Genomic DNA, 15,933 nt, shown 5'->3' on the forward strand with positions numbered 1-15,933 from the left:
GTCTTCCTCAGAACTTTGTAATGGGACTTATAGGTATGTTATTATAGGGTTTATTAAAGTCTAAAGTTTGAGGAAATGGTGAAGCATGCATTTAAAAATCAATACTTGGACAAATAATGTATGATTCTACTTATACGAGGTCTCCGAAATAGTCAAACTTAGAGAAGCAGAAAAGAGAATGGTGATTGCCAGGGGACGGGGAGATGGAAGTGGATGTTCAATGGGCATAAAGTTATAGTTATACGACATCTGTGAGTTCTAGAGATCTTCTGTGGGATGTATTGTGTGTAATTAGCAATATGGTGTTGTGCACTTAAAAACTTAAGAGGGTAAGAGTGCCTGGGTACCTCAGCCAGTTGAGCGTGTAACCTCGGCTCATGATCTCATCATTGGTGGGTTTGGGCCCCACACTGGGATCTGCACTGATTGCTCAGAGCCTGGAGCCTGCTTCAGATTCTGTGTCTCCCTCCCCAGCTTGTGCTCTCTTTCTCTGTCAATAATGAAAAAAAAAACAAAAAACACCTAAAAAAATTGTAAAAAAAGCCTTAAGAGGGCAGTTTTCATGTTAAATGTTCTATAACAGAAATTTTCTTCTTTTTCTTTTTTAAAAAAATTTTAAAAAATATTTATTCATTTTTTGAGAGACAGAGACAGAGCATAAATAGGGGAGGGGCAGAGAGAGAAGAAGGCACAATCCAAAGCAGCCTTCAGGCTCTGAGCTTTAAGCACAGAGCCCGATGTGGGGCTTAAACTCATGAACTGCAAGATCACGACCTGAGCTGAAGTCAGACGCTTAACTGACTGAGTCACTGAGGTACCCATCTTTTTTCTTTTTTTTAAGTTAAAAAAAAAATTTTTTTTTTCTTTTTAGAGAGAGAGAGTGAGATCACAGGGGCAGAGACAGAGAGAGAGAATCTTAGGCAGGCTCCACTCTCAGCATGGAGCCCCACACCCTGGGTTCATGACCTAGGCCGAAATTAAGAGTCAGACACTCAACCAACTGAACCACCCAGGTACCCTTATTGTTTTTTGGTTTTTTTGTTTTTGTTTTTGTTTTTTTTAAAGCAAAGGGGCACTGGGAAACTTTTAGAGGTGATGGATGTGTTTATTACCTTGATTTATGGTGATGGTATCATAGGTGCATACATATGTCCAAACATCATGTTGTATACATCAAATATGTGCAGTTTTTTTGTGTATCAATTATACATTAATAAAACTATGAAAAAATCAGTGCTTGTTATAAAAACTGATCAAACCCAAATGTGATCAGCACCTGAGTAAATAGTATTGTACCAAATTCAATTTCCTGGTTGTGAAAATATACAATATTAAGGGGTGCCTGGGTGGCTCAGTCAGTTGAGCCTCTGACTCTTGATTTCGGCTCAGGTCATGATCTCATGGTACATGGGTTCAAGCCCCACATCGGGCTCTACACTGTTAGCAGAGCCTGTTTGGGATTTCCTTTCTCCTTCTCTCTCTGCCCCTCATGTGTGCTCTCTCTCAAAATAAATAAATAAAACTTAAAAAGAAAAAGAAAATGTACTATGTTAAAATAAAAAAAAGTTTGACATTAAAGTATTAAATATTTTATTTAAATTTTGATAACCATCCTTTCAATCATCTCTTTATGCTATTTACACATCCCTCTTTGCTTCTGTTCCTTTCAGGTAATTAATAACTTTCTGACCTGTGTTTACATATTTCTCTGTGTTTACATGGTTGCATACAATACATGGATTTTTGGTTTATTTCATAAATGTGATTAGTTTATGTTTACTTTCATGAAGGTTGTTATTTTTACTTGAAAATACATTGGGAAAGAAGTCTCTTCAAGCAAACTAACTGATACAGAGGGAACTCAGTCCTTTTTTCTTCTTTCTTTTTGTTTTCTTTTTTTTTTTGAGAGAGAGAGAGCCCTTGCGTGTGAGTGGGGGGAGGGGCAGGGAGAGAGAGAGAGAGAGAGAGAGAGACAGACAGACAGACAGAAGGAAGAGAGAGAGACATAGAGTCTTAAGCAAGTTTTAACTTGGTGGGGACTCCGCCGAGAGGCTCAATCTCACAACCCTGGTATCATGACCTGAGCCGAAATCAAGAGTTGGATGCTCAACAAACTGAGCCACCCAGGTGCCCTAGAACTTAGTCCTTTTAGTGGCTTCACAATAGTCAATGTATCGCAGTTTATTAAACTGTCCCCCTACTGATTGATATCCCATTGTTTTGCTACTCAAATATTGTTGAAATAAATATCTTACAAATACAGTATATACTTTGGACTGATGCTTTTATGTCTATGGGGTAAATTCTTAGGGGATGGGATTATTAGATTTAAAGAATATGAATTTAAAGAAAACTTTGGGGGCGCCTGTCTCTGCACTCAATGTGGAGCCTCCTTGAGATTCTCTCTCTCTCTCTGACTCTCCCCTGTTTTCATTCTCTCTCTCTCTCTAAAAAATAAAAAAATAAATAAAACTTTGTTTAGATATTTCCAGACTTCTTTCCAAAATGGCTGCATTATTTTACATTTTCAGCAGTAAAGGATGAGAATACACTTTTCCTTATATCCCTACCAGCAGTAGGTATTTGATTGGTTTATAACTGTTGCGAATTTGATAAATTAGAAGTTATATCCCATTGTTATATTAATTTACATTTCCCTGACAGTTGTCTGCTTGAGCAGGCTTATAAAAGTTTATTGATCATTTGGATTTTTGTGTGTTTGAATTGCTATTCATAGCTGTAGGCCTCTTTCTCCATTGGATTGTTTTTGTCATTTTCTCAATAATTTGAAAAAGCTTCTTGTATATTGCAGATATCAATCACTTATCTTTCATATGTGTTACAATTCTTTCCCCTGAGCTACTTTTTTTGCCTTTTGTCTATGTTTATGGTATTTGCCATATCGCATTACATTTTTTTAATGTTGTGAACTCTATATTTTTCTTCAATGCCTTCTAGGTTTCCTAACTTTTCAAAGAAAAGTCTCCTTAACCCCTAAATTACACATGCATTGTACTCTATTCTTTCTGATGCTTTTGTTACTTTGTTTAGTTGTTTACAATTTTTTAAAGTTGTAGTGCTGATTATTAGGTAATCCTCTCTTTCTTCAAACTCACCCTTCTATATTCTGCTCTGTGCTTCTGCATCTGGGACTCTGCAAATCTTGTTGGAGCTTTGATAGCTGGCTCCCTGCTAGGCTCTGCCAACGGGAGGCAGGACAGGGAGACTGGAAGGATCCAGGAAGAAGAAGGGACTCCCTTATTCTTGTTTGTTTTTGTTCTTGTCAACAGCACTACAGCAATGAGTATTCACCCAGGAGCAACTTGCTTCCAGAGCAATATTCCAGTTTGCAGTTTTTCCAAAATGTACACCAGAAGACTTATTTCACCACCACAAAGGCATCAGCCAGTTGGTACCCCCCCCGTTCTCTGGAGGTCTCACTTATAGCTCTGAGGGCCCCATCTACAACCTTCTAAATTGTACTAATCCCCACTCCTTCCTTTGTTCTTCCAGCCTTTGGGGATAGTGGCTGCTTCCTTCAGTTTTCCCTCTGATATCTCACATCCTCTTTCTGTGCTCTTGAGTATGTAGTTAATAATTCTTTCTATTAAATTCTCTCTATAAAAATAACTGACATGGTTTCTGTCTCCTGACTGGACCCCAGAGGTTGCTGTGGAATATTTCAATTTTTTCCTTCTTCTTTTTTTTTTTTTGTATGTCATGCTTCTGATGTTAGGAATTTTATGGAGGCCAGTTTCTCATCCCTTCAAATGGCTCACCAATTGTCCTAACAGCATTTATTACCTACTCTATCTTTTTCCTACTGGTTTTGTTTAAAATATTTTTTGATATAAAAATTTTTAAATTTTTACCAATTCATCCCACCAGATCATTCTTCTTTGTTCTTATGCTTTGAAAAGTCCTTTCCACGTAGGTCAGAAGAATAATCATGTCTATTTTCTTCCCGTGTTCTCGTAATATATCACCTCATTTAGTTTTCAAAGTTTAAAAAACTGAGACCCACTAGAAGAATATTTTTGGCTTTGTCAAGGAATATACATATACATGTTTATATAAAATTGAAACAAAAATTTCACAAAATCATCTTTGTAGCAGTGATTTTCAGTACTCACAAAAAGTCTCTTCTGTTTCTCAGTTCTCACACAGTTAGATACAGTCTGTGTTCTGCCAGAAGGATGTAAGCAGAAGTGCCGTATGTAACTTCTAAGAAGTCTCCCCAGATAGAGAGACCATGTCCTCCTCGTTCATTTCTTTTTGCTTGCTGGCTAAAATGTGGGCATGATGGCTGGAGCTACAGCATTCTTGAACCATGAGGTGACTTTGGGAATGGAGCAATGACAGAGAAGTAGCCTGAATGAGAACTTCCTGGAACAGACACCTCATGCTTAGCCTGCCTATACCTTGATTTTAATGTGAGTAATTAACTTCTCGACTTTAATGTAAGAAATTATTTTTTGTGTGTTTTACTGTGACTCCCAGCCAAACTTAATTCTTGCAAATACACCTTCCATAATTTACACTTCTACCAACAGTATGTGAGAGTGCTGCTTCTCCAGTGTCATCAACAGGTATGTTGTCAAACTTCTGAGTTTTGATAATCTTAAAAATAAGAAAAATAATCTGACTTTTAATTTGCATTTCTCTTATTGTATATCAGGTTTGAAATCTTTTATTTAGGGTGATTTATATTTCTTTTTCTACAAACTCTTTGGAAATAAATATTTTCCTATTAAGTACATGATGTTTTTTATTTGTTTCTAGGAGTTCTTTATATATTAAGAAAATTAATCTTGGGGCGCCTGGGTGGCTTAGTCAGTTGGGTGTCCGACTTCGGCTCAGGTTATGATCTCTCAGTCTGTGAGTTCAAGCCCCACGTCAAGCTCTGTGCTGACAGCTCAGAGCCTGGAGCCTGCTTCAGATTCTGTCTCTGTCTCTCTCTGCCCCTCCCCTGCTCTCACTGTGTTTCTCAAAAATAAAATAAAAACATAAAAAAAATTAAAAAAAAAGAAAATTAATCCTTTACTTCCTTTTCCTGTGATATGAGTTGCAAATATTTTTCCAAATTTGTTATTTGCCTTGTAACTTTACTTTTTATTTCCTTTTTTTTTTTTTTTTTTGGTCTTGCAGAAGATTTCTGAAAGTTTTGGGAAAAGCCTATAATCAAATTTTTGAAACTTTCCCCCCTGGTGTTTAGATTTTAAGTCTTAGGACAAGGTCAAAATCATAAAATAATTTTGTTTTCTGAGACTTTAATGGATTTTTAAAATTTATATCTTTGAAGATAGTATGTAAAGTATGAACCCAACTTTATCTTTTTCCAAATGGCTTCCTATTTGTGCAAACCATTTATCTTTATACTATTGATAGGAGATATTGACCTTATAAGTACTAAATTCTTGTTTTTATTTGGGTTTATTTCTGGACTTTGTATTTTGTTCCATTGATTTGTCTATTCATATGCCAAAATCCATATTTTAAATTATTGAGGTTTTAGAATATGTTTCTATATTTAATAGGACTGCTCCCTTCTTGCTGCTTTTTTTTTCAAAATTTTCTTGCTATTCTTAGTTGTTGGTTTTTGTTTTTTTTTCATATTCAGATATTAACCAGCCTGTGTAGGTCTAGAAAAAAAAAATTCTGTTGACATATTTATTGGGATCTCATTCAATTTACCAATAAATTTTGGGAGAATTGACACCTGTAGGATATTGTATATTTTAATCTGATTTCTTATTCAGTATTAGGAATTTTTTATTAAAAATATTTAAAGTTTATTTATTTGTTTTTTAAAGTTTATTGATTTGAGAGAGAGAGCAGGGGAGGGACAGAGAGAGAGAGAGAGAGAGAGAGAGAGAGAGAGAGAGGGAAAGAGAGAATCCCAAGCAGCCTCCTTGCTGTCAACACAGAGCCGGATTCAGGGCTCGAACCCATGAATGGTGAGATCATGACCTGAGCCAAAATCAAGAGTAGGACACTTAACTGGCTGAGCCACCCAGTGCCTGGGTAGTAGGAATTTTTTTTTAAGTTTATTTATTTATTTTGAGAGAGAGAGAGAGAGCGCGCGCGCACACAGGTGAAAGGGGGAGGAGCAGAGAGTGAGAGGGAGAATCTCAAGCAGGTTCTGCACTATCGATGCTCAGCTGAAACCAAGAGTCAGAGGCTCAACTGACTGAGCCACCCAGGTGCCACTCAGTACTAGGAATTTTATCTGTTTTGATTGCTATTGTAAACGGGACTTCCTTTTCCATTCTATTGTCTAACTGGTTATTGTTTGTATATGTGAAATCTATGGATTTCTGAATGTTAATTTTATACTGACTCACTTTTTCTGAATTCTTGTTTGTAGTAGCTTTACAATTGATTTTTTTTTTCCAGGTATACAATCACATCAGTAAATGGAGATGATTTGATTTCCTCATTTCCAATTCTTATGTCTTGAACTGATTTTTGTGGTACAATGGTGGTCGTATTCTGAGCTCTTAGCTTGTGTTCCTCCTTCCTGTCTTTTTCCAAGCTGTCAGCAGTCTTCCTGGCCATCCTATGTGTTGCCCAGTATCTCAATCAATTGCTTTTAAAGTCAGAACTGGTTTCTTGTTACTTTCCTACCTAGGAGACCTAACTAAAAGTTTCATTTTGCACAATGATACATTGTCAATAACAACATTTGTTGCCATTTATTGCCCTTTAAAATATACCAGGCAAGGACACCTGGGTGGCTCAAGTCATGATCTCACAGTTGGTGACTTTGAGCCCCGCATGGAGCTCTGTGCTGACAGCTCAGAGCCTGGAGCCTGCTTCAGATGCTGTGTCTCCCTCTCTCTCTGCCCCTCCCCTGCTCACGCTCTGTCTCTCTCTCTCTCTCTCCTTCAAAAATAAATACACATTTAAAAAAATTAAAAATATATATACCAGGTAGTTACCTGAGTAATTTGCATATATCCTATAAGTCAATTCCTAGAGAATGTATTTTGAATTTTTGTCTCTGGTTTAGCACCAGATTTGAAGTTCTCCTTTTCAGCTTTCTTCAAAAAGTCTCTGATTTTTGTGTGTTAGCAGTAACTTTGAAACATAAGGTAAGAGTTTAATATGTTTATGCTTTTATTATTTGCCTCAACATTATAAAATCAAGTTTATTAAACTTTTTTTTTTAAGGAGTGGTACCCTATTTCCAAAGCAAACATTAACTGGAAGTCTGGTATAAAAAACAGAGAACCTGAAACGGTTATACAAATTGTGTAGAAGTTACTTAATCTCAGCTTTTGTGATGTGTCTGAGCATAGACAAAAAAAGAGAGGTTGTTCAGATTAAATACAGATATTTCTGGACACAGATCTTCGTGTCCCATATGAATTGAATTGTGTCCCTCCGAAAAGACATGTAGAAGTCCTAACCCCCAAGCAACCCAGAAGGTGATCTTATTCGGAAACAGGGTCTTTACAGAAGTAATCAAGTTAAAAATGAGGTCATCAGAGAGGGCCCTAATCCAATATGATTGGTGTCCTTATAAAAGAGGAAATTTGGACACAGACACAGATACACATAGAAGGAAGATAGTGTGAAGACACAGAGAAATCATCTACAATCCACTTAGAATTCATCTAAGACCACTAGAAGCTAGGAGAGAGGCATGGAGCAGTCTCCCTCAGAGCCCTCGGGAAGAACCGGCCCTGCCAAACCATGATGTCAGACTTCTAGCCTCCCAAATTAATACATTTCTGTTGTTTAAGCCATCAAATTTGTGGCACTTGGTTACAGAAGCCCCAGGAAACTAATACTGTAGTTTCTGTGGCCAATTTGACAGAATTTTGAAAATGAAATATACCACGGATTCTAGAATGCGCGTTCACTGTATGTGTTTTTTTGGCGTGGGTCCAAGACCTTGATTAGTTATATTATTGTTATTTATCAAAGGTCTGTTCTGGCTGGACTAAGCAGATGATCCTTGCAGTTGCTGAGTTCATCACCTAGAGTTGGAAAAAGCTAAAATACATTAAAATACATATGGACAAAATAAATACAATGGATAAAATACATTATCCTAATGTATATATTTTTCATGTCTTTAACCAGGGGTTGGAAACTGGCAACCGGCTTGTAAGTATTTTGTTTGGCCTACACAGTGTTTTGTTGTTGTTGTTGTTGTTGTTTTAGGTTTTATTTTTAAGTAATCTCCACACCCAACATGGGGCTCAGATTCACAACCCCAAAATCAAGAGTTGCATGCTCTACTGACTGGGCCAGCCAGACACCCCAGTGTTTTAAAAACAGAAAACAATGTTCTTGTTCACCAGTATTTAAAGACCATACTTCTTACAGGGGCACCTGGGTGGCTGAGTCAGTTAAGTGTCTGACTTCAGCTCAGGTCATGATCTTAGAGTTCATGGGTTTGAGCCCCACATCATGCTCTGTGCTGACAGCTCAGAGCCTGGAGCCTGCTTTGGATTCTGTGTCTCTCTCTGTCTTTGCCCCTCTCCTGCTTGTGGTCTGTCTCTCTCTCTCTCAAAAATAAATAAAAACATTAAACATTTTCAAAAAAAAGGTAATATTTCTCATAAAAATTTCTGGATTTCTGTTTTCCTTTATTCTTGAACATGAGATTTGCATTTCCTCATGGTAATAGTTGGCTGAAGACTGGCTACTTCCTTTAGCCAGGCCAAGCACTTCCATCAGCTACATCACCACCAGCGCCACTTTGCTACAGGCAAAGAAGCAAGGGTGGCTGGAGTAGAGTGAAAAAGGAAAGTCATTGGAGTGCCCAGAGGTTCAGTAATAAGTCAGAATATGGCAGATCTTGAGGCCATGATAAGGACTCTGGATTTATTCCAAGTGAAGTGGGGAATTCATGAGTTTTGAGCAAAAGAGTGACCTGATCTGAGATTTGAAATTAATCACACAGCTACTCTGCTGATATTAGAATGTAAGGGGAAGACACGAGAATGCAATAGTGGAAATGGCAAACCTGTTCAGAGGTTTTCTATAATGATCATGAGATGCCTTGGACCATAATGATAGCAAGGGAAGTGATGTTAAGTGGTGGAAACACTTGATGTCAACAGAATCACCTGATGAATTAGATGTGTGATGTGGGAGAAAGAAGACTTTCTTTGGGTTTTTGGCCTGAGTAACTAGAGGGGTGAAGTTGCTATTTGAGATGAAGAAGCTGTAATAGGAATAAGTTTCAGGGGGAAAATAGGGAGATCCATTTTGGACATGTTCACCTTGAGATGTATATAGGATGTTCAAAGGAAATGTTGAAAAAGCTGTTAGCCAGGAATCTGAAGTTTAGGGGACATGTCTGGCTAGCAATAAATCTTTCCTCTTCTGATCCAGTCTCATAACTTTTAATGTCATGTAATACCATATAATGCTGCTGACTCCCAAATGTTTATGATGGATTCAAGGCAGACTGTGTGGCTCTGCTGCCAGGGAAGGGAAAGGTGGGTATTTGAGTCAGCTTTGTCTCTGATCTTAGAACAGGAATGGTTTTAGTCCCTGCGTTTGAGTCTCTGCTCATAAACTGAGGCTCATATGATTGTCAATTTTACTGTTTTATATCTGGTAAGCTGTAGAGGCAAATTTGGATCAAGGTCTCAGGTCCACATCTGGGGTTCTTTTCTCCACTCCACCAGCCAGTCTTTGGCAAGGCTATCTTTCAAAGAACCACTCTCCTTGCTTTCTCAACCCTTTCTAGGCATTCAATTTCTCCCTTAGCTTCCCTGGGCCCACTTAATTTCAGCAGTAGGAATCTTAGTGCTGAGCTATTGAAATATGAGGGAAAATCCTCGACTAAGACTGTTAGGTTCCAGCTACTAGGTGTACTTTGCCCTTGGTCAAGTGATTCTTAACTTCCATCCAGGTTAACGTCCTCAGGAATTCTGTGGTTCTAGCAGCTTGAAACTTTTCCCTTTCCCAGTTCAGTTCAACTTCTGTTCTTTGAATGTGGCTGCAGGTCTGAGGAATCGTGGTCTAGCGAAGGGAGAAAAGGCATGCTCTCAGGCAGCTGTAACTGGGATGACACCCCCCAACATGCACGCCCAGCAAGTTCAGGGCTGGACTTAGGGCCAAGCTTTGTCCCCGGATCCTGCGCTTTCCTCCCTGGGCTTCCCGGAGAGCGGGGGGCTTCCGGCGGGCCCCCTCCTCCCGGGGGCGGGGCCTACCTCACCCACTCCCGCCTCCCCGGCTGCGCGCGGCTGCGGGCCGCGGTCACGTGAGCGCGGCGCGGCGGGGGAGGGGCCCTGATTTCCGGGCGGCGGAAGGAGACGCGGCCGCGTGAGGACGAGGCGATTTGAAAACACGCTCCGGGAGCTAGAGGCTGAGGCCGGTGGCGCACGCCGTCGCCTCGTGGGCTTCTGTTCGGACGCTCCTCTCCTCTGTCTCCGCGCCCCGGTCCCGGCGGGCCTTCAGGTGAGCGGCCGCCGCCCGTCGGGCCGGGCCCTCCCGGGGCGTGGGACGGCGCGCGGGGCCGTCGCCCCCCGGTCCGCGGCCCAGGCGGGCCGGGCCGGCTGTGGCCGGTCTGCGCGTCCGGAGGCTGTCCCGCGGCGCCGCGGCGGAGCGGGGCCTGGATGCGGAGCTGGGCTGTGCGGGGGCGGGGCGCCCCGCGGGCGTTTGAAGCGCCTCAAGTGACTGGGCGGGTTCGCGCGGTTTCGCGTCCCGGAGACTTTTTAGGCCGGGGTGTGTAGGTTGGGCCCCACTTCCCCGACTGTGATCGCCGTCCGTGGGAGTAGAAGGCACGGTAGTTTTACAGCCCGCCGGCTCTTCACTTGTGGGATGCTGGACCGAAGTGGGGCGGTGGGGATGAGTGGGCGTCTCCTACTCGGCCCCGTCGCCGTCCAGGTGTGGGGGTTTAGCAGTCTTGGCGGAGCAGAGTGGGTTCGGCGGCTGTCTGGAGGCGCCCCTGTGTGGGGCATTTACTTTCTGGGAAGTCTGGTGTCTCCGATTGTCCCCCTCAGGAGAGTTGGGAGGAACTCGTGAGAGTAAGGGGTTGGCGGGGAAATTACCAAAGGTCGACTGCAGTGTGCATTTTTATTTATCTATCTTTTGGAAAAGAAGCTGGAAATTAAGGTGGTAGACAAAGTAGCTGAAATTCGATTAGGTCGAAATTCTGACACGCTGGAATCTTCCTTTTGTTGAAATTAGAAGACCTGCAACTGGAATGTATGAAATTCACTTCTAAAACTTTAGGGGCTCACCCGCGTAGGAGGTCCAGTGATGTGAGATTTCAACCCCTGACGCTTGAGTTTCTAGCTACTATTCAGTGTTGGCTTCTGTAAAAGTGGCTTATTCAGAATATTTGCTGTGCTATGAAAATCTTTATTTTTGTTTTATTTACTTATTTTTAAAGATTTAATTTTATGTAATCTTCACACCCATGATGGGGCTTGAAATTGGAACCCTGAGATCCAGGATCCAGAGTTATATGCTCTACCGACTAAGCCAGCCAGGTGCCCTTGAAAATCTTTATTTAACTTATTTAAAAAAAAAAAAAAGTTTTTTAAAAAGTTTATTTACTTTGAGAGAGGGAGAGATAGCGTAAGCAGGTGTGGGGCCGAGAGAGAGAGAGAGAGAGAGAGAGAGAGAGAGAGAGAATGAGAATGAGAATTTCAAGCAGACTCCCTGCTGATAGTGAAGCTTGAACTCACAAACCTGAGATCATTACCTAAGTGGAAATCAAGAGTCAGAGGCTTAACTGACTGGGCCACCCAGGCATCCCCTTTATTATTTTTTTAAGTTTATTTATTTTGAGAGAGAGACAGAATCCCAAGCATTCTCCGAGCTGCCAGTGTGGAGCCCATTGTGGAACTTGATCCCATGAGCAGCCAAAATCCAGAGTCTGAGCTTAACTGACTGAGCCAGCCAGGTGCCCCTGAAAATCTTTATTTTATTTTATTTTTTAATTTTTTTTTTAACGTTTGTTTATTTTTGAGACAGAGAGAGACAGAGCCTGAACGGGGGAGGGTCAGAGAGAGAGAGGGAGACACAGAATCTGAAACAGGCGCCAGGCTCCGAGCTGTCAGCACAGAGCCCGACGCGGGGCTCGAACTCACGAACCGCGAGATCATGACCTGAGCCGAAGTCGGATGCTTAACCGACTGAGCCACCCAGGTGCCCCTGAAAATCTTTGTTTTAATGTGAAAGTAACAAATTGGTAATAGGACTTTAAAAATTCCTAGTATATAAATGGTCTTTGTGTACCAGAAAATAATATTATTAGCTTTAAAAGTCAAGGAAGGGCCATCAGCCCTCTTAGTTTCTAATAGGGAAATTACTGTGACTAATACAAAGTGATGCATAATATGGTATAAGCTTGACCGACTGTATGTTGGACACAGGTCAGGTAGTTAGTGGCTAAAGATAGCCCAGAGGATTGGTGAGTGGGGGTTAATTCATTTTTTGTCTCATACCGTTTATTTTCATCTCTAGTACTAGCTAATAATAAAATTGTAGGGAAAGTTCACAAAGAGTGCTTGCTTAATTAAAAAACTTTTTGTATTAAAAGAGGCCAGGTGAGGGCCACCTGGGTGGCTCAGTTATTTGAGCACCCGACTTCAGCTCAGGTCATGATCTCTTGGTCCATGAGTTCAAGCCCCACTTTGGGCTCTGTGCTGACAGCCTGGAGCCTGCTTTGGATTTTGTTTCTCTCTCTCTGCCCCTCCCCACTTGTGCGTGTCCCCTCTCTCTCTCTCCCTCCCTCCCTCCTCTCTCCCTCCCCCCCTTCTCCCCCTCTCAAAAAAAATTTTTTTTTAAATAAAAAGGCCAGGTGAGTATTCTTTTTAGGTTTTGCTTATCTGTTTTTTAAAACTAGAATAACTAGAGGTGTGGGTGGGGTGAAAACTTGGAATTGGTATAAATGAAATAAGTTAAGCCATTTTGCCACTCAGGTTTCCAGTCCTCACCTTAATTCCAGTATGTGTAACATAAAGCTGATTTTGCAGAGCTCTGTTTTGTAAGTCCCTCTTCAACTCCCTAACACAGGACTGACAAATCTTTCTGAGGCTCATCTTTAATTTAGTGCCACCTTCCTCACTTGGTTTTGTGAGAATTGAATGCCAGTGTACATAATGTGTCTCATATTGTGCTTGATAATGTTCTGGTCCTAAGAGTTTGAGGAAAATGTACGTGTTGTTATACGTATTGAACAGTGCCAGGTGCAGTTCTCAGTGTTTTACAAACAGGAACTCATTTGCTCCTTATTAATCCTATCCTGTAACAATTATATGAGGTAAGTATTATTATCATCCCTGTTTTGATAAAACAGATAAAAACTGAGGCACAGTTTTAACTACAGCTAGGAAGTGGCAGTCTGAATAAGAACTGAATCATTCTGGCTCTAGAATCTGCTTTTAACCTATGTTGCCAAATCCTACCTAGCTGAAGGGGCTCTAATGTGGTAAAACCTTGGAATCATGTGAATTTGGATGTAATGTTATAGGGGATTGGCTTCTGGATTCCTGGAACTTGAGCTGCTTGGTCTTGCACAAGCCATTTTATTTCACAATAATGTAAACCTTCATTTTATTCACATTTTTTGTGAAGTCACATTGTTGTGACTTCTAAAAAAATTTCTGGACATAGCATAGTTATGATAGACGAGACGTTTTATTTCAGAGGTACTTACCTGTTCTAGTGGGTGTATAGTGGTGAGCAGAATTCATTATTTTTGTAGCATGTGGAAAAGTTTTCAAGAAGGGTTGAGCTGATTCCAGGTATAGGAGGCTATATTTTAGATAGATGTTAGCTTATGAGAAGATAAAGCTGGAGGGGAAGTTAGGAAGGACGTGAAATGTCAAGCTATGGAGTTTTTACTGTAAGGGAGTGGAGGAACAGCTGAAAACTCCTGAGCCAGATCTGTGTTTAGAAAGAGCTCTCTCGTGATTCTAGCAAATGGACTGGGGAGTAGACCCTAAAACGAGGCAAGCATACTGATGGGGAAACTAGTAACAGTCTGGGGTAGAAGTAAAGGATTTAAGAGGTGGCCTGGGAATAGGTAGGAGGCACAGATCAAAATTTTTGTCTGGGAAGTTTTGGATGTAAACTGAAAGAATGATGAAGAGGGGGAAGTACAAAATGACATATTTGTGCCCAGGTTATGTATTGCAACAGTGGCCTAGCTGGTCTTTGTTCCTTACTCCTCTGTTATACTATACTCCCTTTTATACGGCTTTATTTCCTGGTTTGGATACTGTTTTCTGTTTAGTCTGAACCTATCCTGGTGTTCAAAATGCTGATACTTCATTTTTGCCTATACCAGGCTTATTCTCTACCCCTGAATCATATGGTGTTTTCCTTACTCAATGAAATGCCCATTAACTCTCCTTGCTACCTACCTCTGAATCTTACACATTTTTCAAGCACCAGTTTAGATTCATGAAACCTTTTCTGGCTGTTAAAGGCTGCGTTAGATAAAAACATTAGTCTTCAGACTTAGTTTTGTTTCATTAGTAGAGGTTCCTCAGGGACTTTGGGGGGCCAGGAACAGATATAAGGTATATTTAGCAATCTGTGTGCCACCCCCTCCCCCAGCCACCCACCCCAAACCTGGACCTGGTTATTTCAAAAGGTTTCCATTCCACAGCTAAAAACGCTTGACAGATTTGTGGCAGGGTTGTTGCCTTATTGTTGATGACTTCTCTTTATATGTGTCTTGACTAAGGTGTACCTGTTGGTAAAGGTATTCTCCATTTAATACTTTGATCCTTTGGCACAGTCACTGTTGGCCTTGATTCTTGATTAGCTTTGAAATAAATTTTAGAGTAATATAAATGTTGGAAAATACCTTCTTTATTCTTTTATAGGTTATTTTCTTTATCCATTTTTAAAATTCTTTTCATTATAGCACTCAAGAATGACCAAAAAAAGAAAACGCCAAGATGATTTTCAAAAAGTAAAACTAAAAGTGGGTAAAAAGAAACCCAAATTAGAAAATGCTACTGTTACAAACTTTAAAACGAAGACTATACATCTGCCTGAGCAACTCAAAGAAGATGGAACTCTTCCAACGAACAATAGAAAACTTAATATAAAGGTAAATCATAAATACTGTTTTGATAAAGTAAGATTTTTCTTTGAAATCATCTAGAATGTTTTTTGTGAAAAGTTGTACTGATTCTCAGGGTTTATTGACGGCTTAAGTTCGGAGTTTGTCCATTAATCAAATCTGAGTTGCCACTGCAGCTTTCCCATCTCCTCCAGAAAGACTTGCTCAACTAAACGCACAGTGATTTCTGTTATATACCTATTTGATGTGTTAATATATGATCTGGAAGAAATTCTGTTTAACTTTTCAATGTAACAAGTTTTTGATGTGACAATTTTCTAGCTGTTTTTATAGTTCATGAAGATCTTTTCTTACTGATTTTTTTTTTTTTAAGAGAGAAAGTATACGAACTGGGGGGAGGGAGGGAGAATCTTAAGCAGGCTCCTCACCCAGTGCAGAACCCAAAGATCTTGTCTTACTCATTTTGAACCCACATAACTTACAGGTTCTCAGTAAATGTGTGAAGTTAATTCAAGTTTGAGCAATAGTTTTGTTTAAAATTTTAACAGCTTTATTGAAATGTAATTTATGCATAATAAAATCAACCCATTTAAAGTGTGCAATTCTATAACTTTTAATGTATTTATAGTTATGCTATTATCCCCACAATCTAATTTTAGAACAGTTTTATCATGCCAGAAAGAAACCCTATATCTATTACAGGTCACTCCCCATTCTCCCCTAGCTCTAGGCAGCCATTAATCTGCTTTTTGTCTGTGTAGATATGCTTATTCTGGTCATTTCATATAAATGGAATAATATGATATGTGGTCTTTCGTTACTGGTCTTTTAGTTAATATGTTTTTGAAGTTCATCTGTGTTACAGCGTATCTGTGAGAACAGTACTTCATTTCTCTGTACTGTTGAATAGAGTTTCA

At 40.1% G+C, this 15,933-nt stretch overlaps 1 protein-coding gene and 1 long non-coding RNA gene across 3 annotated transcripts in view; both read left to right on the top strand.

Annotated features, from left to right (window-relative positions):
- The window catches only part of LOC128312003 (uncharacterized), a 31,057-nt gene extending 27,438 nt beyond the window's left edge, over window positions 1-3,619 (top strand). The window contains exon 3 of the long non-coding RNA XR_008290770.1: window positions 3,291-3,619. This is a non-coding gene — a long non-coding RNA (uncharacterized LOC128312003). The remainder of the gene's footprint in view (window positions 1-3,290) is intronic.
- A 6,617-nt stretch (window positions 3,620-10,236) lies between these two features.
- Window positions 10,237-15,933, top strand: part of TEX10 (testis expressed 10) — a 57,608-nt gene continuing 51,911 nt past the window's right edge. For both annotated transcript variants that reach the window (XM_027039548.2, XM_053204878.1), the window contains exons 1-2: window positions 10,237-10,425; window positions 14,855-15,043. In XM_027039548.2, the coding sequence (XP_026895349.1) occupies window positions 14,864-15,043 (180 nt within the window). In that variant the 5' untranslated portion in view covers window positions 10,237-10,425; window positions 14,855-14,863. The remainder of the gene's footprint in view (window positions 10,426-14,854; window positions 15,044-15,933) is intronic.

Source organism: Acinonyx jubatus, chromosome D4 (assembly GCF_027475565.1).
Source record: "Acinonyx jubatus isolate Ajub_Pintada_27869175 chromosome D4, VMU_Ajub_asm_v1.0, whole genome shotgun sequence".
NCBI lineage: Eukaryota > Metazoa > Chordata > Mammalia > Carnivora > Felidae > Acinonyx > Acinonyx jubatus.